The sequence below is a fragment of the Diadema antillarum genome, unplaced genomic scaffold (genome assembly GCF_040938485.1).
Source record: "Diadema antillarum isolate AM-2024a unplaced genomic scaffold, OU_Dant_1.0 scf00000064, whole genome shotgun sequence".
NCBI lineage: Eukaryota > Metazoa > Echinodermata > Echinoidea > Diadematoida > Diadematidae > Diadema > Diadema antillarum.
Window position 1 is genome coordinate 1,872,501 of NW_027270953.1, and position 8,594 is coordinate 1,881,094.

At 40.3% G+C, this 8,594-nt stretch overlaps 1 protein-coding gene across 1 annotated transcript in view; it reads left to right on the forward strand.

Annotated features, from left to right (window-relative positions):
- The window catches only part of LOC139716376 (uncharacterized), a 13,565-nt gene extending 11,169 nt beyond the window's left edge, over positions 1-2,396 (forward strand). The window contains exon 6 of the mRNA XM_071627922.1: positions 510-2,396. Coding sequence (XP_071484023.1) covers positions 510-863 — 354 coding nt within the window. The 3' untranslated portion in view covers positions 864-2,396. The remainder of the gene's footprint in view (positions 1-509) is intronic.
- Positions 2,397-8,594: the final 6,198 nt, after the last annotated feature.

An 8,594-nucleotide genomic window follows, 5' to 3' on the forward strand; every position in this document is an offset into this window, starting at 1 on the left:
CTATGTTCTACTTACCTTATTTTCTGTTACTAAATGAAGTGAAACATATGTTTTTGTTGAAAAATGAAATAAACTTTGAACTTGAACTTGAACTTGAAATTCAATTCAATTCAAAGTTTATTTCATTTTTCGACAAAAACATGTGTTTCACTTCTTTTGATAACAGAGAATAAGGTAAATAGAACATAGTGAAATGAAAAGACTGTACAACAATTGAGGACCTATAGTAATCATACATTGTATAGTAAAAAAAGATACAGAAGTTATCAAAGTGAAGTACATGTATACCGTTGCTTAAAGTGCGAAAAATGGAGGGACCCACTAAAAAGACAGAGCTTGTAGTATGTGGGCCCCTCTGAAAAAGAACATCGATGGATTATTAATATCATGAAGCGCGCTATAACGACTTCTTGGTCATATAGAGTTATAAGGTATAGATAATGAAAGAGAAGTCCATATGACCCCAATTCATAATGATCATTTCACCCTTTACTTTTAATATCATCCAGCAACAGCCAAACGCTAGGAACGGTGGGGCACATCCTAACAATGGCCCGCAAGGAACTCCCTTAAGGCCAATAAATATCCAGCAACAGCCAAACGCTGGGGACGGTGGGGCACCTCCTGACAATGGCCCGCAAGGAACTCCCTTAATGCCAATAAATATCCAGCAACAGCCAAACGCTAGGATTGGTGGGGCACCTCCCAACAATGGCCCGCAAGGAACTCCCTTAATGCCAATAAATATCCAGCAACAGCCAAACGCTGGGGACGGTGGGGCACCTCCTGACAATGGCCCGCAAGGAGATCCTTTACTGCCAAGAAATGGAGACGCAGCGGCAAGACCGGAGGCGAATGATTGACTTTCAGTCTGAATGACGGATGCAGACTGTGAAACCAACCTGTTGTTGTTGTTTTGTTTTGTGTGTGTGTGTGTGTTTTCTTTTCTTTTCTTTATATCCTTTCTTCTTCTTCTTCTTCTTCTTCTTCTTCTTCTTTGACCGGGCCCGTAATATGAAACCTAAAAGTGGATGTAATTAATTGTGCACAGTGGTGATTTACAAAGAAGGCTCAAGTGAGCAATTCCTAAGTCAGGCGTCCGACTTACGTCGTGCGTCGTACTAAAACTTCTTACATTTCCATCTCCTTCTTCAATATCCTATAACGGATCTTCACAAAACTTGAAAGGTATAGCATCCCTAAGGGGATAGGATCTCAGTTTGTTTCGATGAGGCGCCCAAATCCCCCCCCCCCCGTCCCCGCACGTAAGGAATCTTTTAAAAAAAAGTTCTTCTGTAAGAACCAGAGGTGATAATGCTAAATTAATACTATGCTATACTAAAGTACATTGATGACTGCAGTTTCATGCTTGTTCCTGACGAATCCAGAGTTACCACCCCTCCCCCTTGGATTGGAGCCCTGTGGGGTCCATTGGGGCCTAAATTTACATTTTCTTCCTCTTTTTTTTTTTAATGCAAGATAAAATTTTACCAAACTTGGCATGTATTATCATGAGGGTGTAGCGCGTCGGCCTTACGATCCTAAGGGCCAGGGTTCAAACCCGAGTCTGGACTGATGAATGTTGTGTGTAAGCATACCGTCCCCTCTAGCAAGAGGCAAAACACTCTGTCCCTCGGATAGGACATAAAATGGAGGTCCCGTGTATGAGAGAGTAACAACTCATGCACGTAAAAAATCCCACTTCATTCATTCATCGCAAAGAGCAGGGTGTTTAACCCGGTGAAGTGGTCCCACCTCACATCCAACTGGACCCCATGGAAGATCAGCTTAACGTAGCTAAATATGGGCTATTCCGCCATCTTCTCAGATGGAAATGAACAAACAACAAATACACAGTATATTATTTGCAAAAGTGAGCACCATCCATCACTTGAGGGTCCCTTGGAGCACAATACCCCGCGAGAGGGGCAGATAAACAGACAAAATCCTAAATCAAGGAACCTTTACAAATCCTCTTCTCTCAAATCTTAAAGGAAACCAAAACCGAAAGAAAAATGTGGATTGAGTGAAAGCAGCAACATTAGTACAGAACACATTAGTGAAAATTTAAGGAAAATCGGGCAATCTATTCAAAAGTAATATTTTCTTTTTCAAGTTTTGGTGTTGAAACCGCTGGATGAGGAGACCACTAGAGGTTATGGCGTCAGGTGCGGACAGCTATGTAACGAAAATATAATGGGAATTCAACAAAAATTTATTTTTCATACAAATGACACATTCCATCAACTTGATACTGACATAATATGATAAGAGTATAAATATCAGGGTTCCCACAGTCATGGAAAATCCTGGAAAATCCTGGAAAAATTTGTGGTCATGGAAAGTCAGGGAAAAGTCAGGGAATTTGGAAAATTTGTGAAAAGTCATGGAAAAGTCATGGACTTGCATTTACCTCTTGGCTATGGCAGCTTTCCAGTTTGTCTGTCTCACAACTCTCATACTCTGTGATCATACTCTGCTATTATAATTGGTGTTCATGATTTCTATTTTTCCCAGTTTTGTGACATCTGAAATTCTACATAACTCCAGGGACATATACTAATGATGTACATGTCATGAGTAAGATAGTGGGTGGAACGGATGGCTGTGAGGGGAGGTGGAGGCCAACATAACGTGTCTGATTTTGGAAACCGTGCCAGAAAGGAAGTCATGAAAAGCAGCAATTTAGTCATGGAAAAGTCGTGGAAAAGTCATGGAATTCTGTTTTCAAATTTCTGTGGGAACCCTGAGATATATTCCTCCTGTTTTCTGAAAGCGGTTAATCAAGTGCTCTGTTATTATGCTAGAAAGTGAATTATTGTGGAATAAAAAATATCATGTAGTAGATAATTATATGGATATATGCATGCATTTGTGAGATGTCTAAATGGAAGATATAATTTTACTCAAAATTGTTATTTGCATTTGTAGAATGGCTCGTTTCTTTAAGTTTACACAAATTCTAAGACTTATGTTGCAAGCGTTCAAAAAACAGTTGTATCATATTGCATTCCATTGAAAATATAAAGTATCTATTCTTCCTATACCAACCTGCAGAGAACTTTGTATTGGAGAGATTTTCAAGGTAGATTTTGTTGTCATGTTTATACCGCTGTATATAAAGAAAAAAATCATCAGATTATATGTACACGTAAGATAAAAAGTTTTACATTTAGTCACAACTTGTAGGCCATCCTCGGAAATATAACCATAATGGCATACTTGCCGTCTTTCGTTTGATTTTTTTATGAGTTTCCAGATCAATAATTTACAAAACGTAATTGCATTGATAACAATGATGTTGAGGAAACTGTGATTGAAGCCATGAATGGTACAACATTCCAGTGGCGTATCTAGGGGGGGGGGGGGGGGGCAAGGGGGGCACGTGCCCCGGGCGCCACTCTTTGGGGGCGCCGAAAACGAAAAAAAGAAAAAAAAAACGAAGAAGAAAAAGAAGAAAAGAAGGGGGAAAAAAGAAAGAAAAAGAGGAAGAAGAAAAAAAAATCGCCCGGACCGGGAAGGAGGGAGAATGGGGGTGGGGGGTGGGGGGGGGGAGAGAAAACCAAATCAAACAAGATGAAAACAAAGAATGACAATGTTTATTGGGTTCACACATAAATTCCATGTTTTGTAAGCTGAAATTTCGGCTCGCTCGTTGCGCTCGCTCGCCAAAATTCATATAAAGAGAAAAAAGAAAATAAGAACAAAACGTGATGATGACGCGGACAAAATGACGTTCACATATGCCATCGTTAGAAGGCAAAATGTTACACGGAGCAGCGGCTGCAATTTTATTTCTTTCGTTCTGAAGCGATCGTCCATTGGATCAAACGAAGGCGCCAAAGGTGTCGAACATACGGGGGGCGCAAAAAACCAAATCAAACAAGATAAGAACAAAACGTATAATGATGCAGCGGAAATATACAAATTTCGGCTCACTCGCGTGTACTAATTTAGAGTATTTTTTTTTTCAAGTCCTCAGTTTGTTGGTATAAGGCCGTCACCATTAATTTTCTTGATTAGAATTGTAAGATTTAATAAGCAAAAAATGACAAGAATTCCATGTTTTGTAAGCTGAAATACAAAAATTTTCGCCTCGCTCGCTGCGCTCGCTCGCTAAAATCGATCTAAATTTATTACATTCAAATCACCCTCATCTATAAGGCCGTCACTATATCTTTATTAGAATTGTAAGATTTAATAAGCAAAATAATGACAATTCCATGTTTTGTAAGCTGAAATACAGAAATTTTCGGCTCGCTCGCTAAAAAAAAAAAAAAAAAGAGATAAGACCAAAACGTGATGATGGTGCGGAAATATACAAGTTTCGGCTCACTCGTGCGTATACTAATTTGGAGTATTTTTTCAAGTCCTCAGTTTGTTGGTATAAATCGTTATCTATAAGGCCGTCACTATTTGATTAGAATTGTAAGATTTAATAAGCAAAAAATGACAAGAATTCCATGTTTTGTAAGCTGAAATACAGAAATTTTCGGCTCGCTCGCTGCGCTCGCTCGCTAAAATTATCAAAAAAAAAAAAAGAAAAGGAAAGATAAGAACAAAACGTGATGATGGCGCGGAAATATACAAATTTCGGCTCACTCGTGCGTATTAATTTGGAGTACCGGTATTTTGTCAAGTCCTCAGTTTGTTGGTATAAATCGTTATCTATAAGGCCGTCACCATTAATTTTCTTGATTAGAATTGTAAGATTTAAAAGCACAAAATGACAAGAATTCCATGTTTTGTAAGCTAAAATACAAAAATTTTCGGCTCGCTCGCTGCGCTCGCTTGCCAAAATTTATCACACACAAAAAAGATAAGAACAAAACGTGATGATGACGCGGAAATATACAAAAAATTTCGGCTCGCTCGCTGCGCTCGCTCGCCAAAATCGATCTAAATTTATTACATTTAAATCACCCTCAAAAGACCCCTTTTAAGTGCTTGAAAAAGCATATTATCATGTAGACTTTTTTTAAAAGTCCCTACCGGGATGGGGTTGGGATTGAACACTTTTTCAGAAATAAGGGGCGCAATTTTCGCGCTTGCCCTGGGCGCCGTTTTTCCTAGATACGCCACTGACAACATATCACGCATTGTGATTATAAAAGTGATAATTTTTTGCAGGTTAATAAGAATGGGATGATGTCAAGACTGCTCTTACCGGAGATGTTCTAAAATTGAAGTTACAGGCGACGAAAACGAAAACTGTCACACATTGTCAGATATTGTTAAATGTGTGTGAACGAACTCTTGCAATTATCTTTCATAGACTGATGAGGTGGACACAGATAACTTAGATTGCCTAGGGAATTTGGAGACGCTTTGTATTCGAATGCTCATGTCTTTCAGGTTTTCCGTTATCATGTCATATCATACACGTTATATGTAAGTGGTAATTATATAGGTTTGTCTTACTTATGTATGGCATTCAAACATAATGAACTTCACTTAGTATCAGGATCTCAAAGGCGCACGGGACTTTGAAGAGGCACACTGATTTTGATAATGTATTCATATGCAGACGCGGTTTTGTGTATGATTTCTTGCAATTCATTTGTCGTAGGCTGAGGCGGACAAAGATAGTTTTGACTGCTGTTAATGGACTCGCACCCACAGCACGCGACCGGCGCGGAGAGCTGGGAGAGTAGCGAGCTCCCAGTCGATCGCTGTGTGCGTGCGAGTCCACCGTCCGCCGTATATGCGAGACCATTGCGAGCCGCCTTTGCGCAAGGCTATAGTGCAGGGATGAACTGTTGTAGGTGGCGGGGTTATACTCGTCTAGTTTCGTTTCTTCACATTTGAAAGATTAATAAAACGTATGAAAGCGCAGCCTTCTTTGACCCTGAGATGAAAAGGTTATGCGTGTAACTTGAGTCAACCTGCCTAAATACTTCCTGTTTCTCGTAAAGTACTCGCATTTTGCAAATAAAATTGCTTGAGTGATGATTACCCAATATGTACTACAACTGCACATGTATTTTCTTGATTTCAGAGGCTTATTATTTCCTGTGCATATAGTTTTTATATTCCTCATGTTTTCTCATATTTCTCTTGTTTTAATCCAGACTGGACTTAGGTAGAGAAGCGGGGTCAAAGGTCAAGAAAAATGCTAACAATTTCACTATGTTTTTCCATATTTTGACTTTGGCCCAAAGTACATGTTTTGTCATGCAAATTGGTGTATTAATACCAGATAATGCCTATTCGCCAACAATGTGAAACGTTGTAGGCCTTACTGCAGACCTATCGGAAGAATAATGCGTTATGGCGGAGGTGAAATAAAACGAAATTTGATTGGGAAAATGTGTGTGTGTGTGTGCGCGCGCGCGCACGCGCGCTGAGACGAGGGGTATAATCTTAAAGGGGCATAGTCCCGGTAGTGTAGATGGCGCTGTTGATGATACTGCCGAAGATTACCGAAGTAGAGCTGTCATCAAGAGTAAAGTGCGTAGGTGTTGCTAAGTAACGTTGCCTTTGTTGTCTTCTCTGCGCATCGCGCAGTCTGTAGTAATGCCAGGGTGCGTGCATATGTGCTTGTTATTATGACATCACAAAAGAAGTTTGCTAACGCTGTCATCCCCCTCAGCCGAATCATGAGCCGAACTGTGATCGGACCACTGACTACAGTGAATCGGACCTCTTCGGACTCGGGAAAGTGGGCCAAAGCGTAAGCGCCAAAAGAAGTCGATAGCGTAGGTCTCTATAGGAAACTTGCGCCGTGCGCCCGCGTACGCATTTGACTAAAACACGGGGACCATGCACCACACGGGGACCATGCACCTTTAGGTGCATGGTCCCCGTGTTTTAGTCAAATGCGTACGCGGGCGCACGGTGCAAGTTTCCTATAGAGACCTACGCTATCGACTCTTCTAGCGCTTACGCTCTGGCCCACTTCCCCGAGTCCGAAGAAGTGATCCGATCACAGTTCGGCTCATGATTCGGCTGAGGGGGATGACAGCTTCAGCAAACTTCTTTTGTGATGTCATAATAAGAAACACATATGCACGCACCCTGGCATTACTACAGACTGCGCGATGCGCACAGAAGACAACGAAGGCAACGTTACTTAGCAACACATACGCACTTTACTCTTGATGACAGCTCAACTTCGGTAATCTTCGTATCAATGCTAACGGTGATCGGCAGTATCATCAACAGCGCCCTCTACACTACCGGGACTATGCACCTTTAAAGAAATTATTATTCTATGTTTGTACAGTAATACCAAAGTGAATTGACATCTTTTATATTTTTTGAATGGAAGTGAATAAATATTATTTGAAAAAAAAAGTGATTGACAAAAAAACCCTGAAATTATTATTTTGATGCCGATCTTTATATCTGCCCCCATCCTCCTTATCTGCACCCTTTCAGCCTCATGATGTATATATGTGAACGTAAAAGTATCATAACATATTTCAAGCATTGCATAAAATATAGCATAATACAAAATGAATTATCAGCCCTTCACAAATGAGGTTCTTCTATATCAAATCTTCTAATCATCATTCACTGCAAATAATCAGGTGATCCATCTAGCAATTACTTCTACTTTTATACTCGTCACAGCAAGAATTATAGAATGATGAAATCAATTATTGATATGGGGTCAAACGGAGAGAATATATATGCGTTATCAATGCATGTAATCAATGCCCGTAACTTATTACAGAACATTACCCCTCAGTCGCTTACCTTGCCAGCATTTCCCACTCTACAGCACTCCACATCACAGCACACCGTATACAGCCATATTTCGCTCAAACACATACACACAGAATACCTGCCCCAAAACCCCATACAGCAACAAAACAACCATGCAGTATCAATGGTTGCTACAAATCTCGAGTAAAGGATCATCGTGTTATTATCCATATTGAAAATTGGTTGTATTTCCTGCTGTGCTATGCCAGCGTACCTAGTTTCGTTGCTAATTTCTTTCCTTTTCTCGGCTATCTAACATCTTTTCCTTTATTGCCATTTCCAATCTTCCAATGAGGGCCTGCTCTCTCCCCCCCCCCCCCCCCCCCCCCACGACTACTACTTGGGTACGATCGATTATCACGTGACGTTCTGGTAATACCCAGAACTAAACAGAGAGGGCGTTTGGACATTCATTCAGGAATAAAAGTTGGTTGTTCCGATCTTAACGATTTTACACTTCCAAACAACTCGATATCCTGGCAAGCCGCATGAACCAGATGAGTTTCCTAGTAGAACCTTTCGACATTTGCAAGCAAATTCTTAATAGTTGGAGATGAATTTTGAGCCCTTCACAGAACTACGTTTTACCTTTTAAACTGCATGGCTATATAAATATGCCATTACTGCATATTGATTCTGTGGGAGGGATTTGGGTCATGTTGGCAAAGGTCAAGTGAAAAAAAAATCACCTTTGCCCACATTTCAAAAACGGCTCGAAGTATTGTCATAAAAATTCGTGTGTAGGTAATTATGTATTACCATACCAAATAGTGATTATTTGCCAATCATGGAAAACTGTCGACTGACACTGGCAACTATTGTCAAGAACTATTAAGAGAATAATGCAATATAGCGGAGTCATACAGTCGCCATAACAACATTAG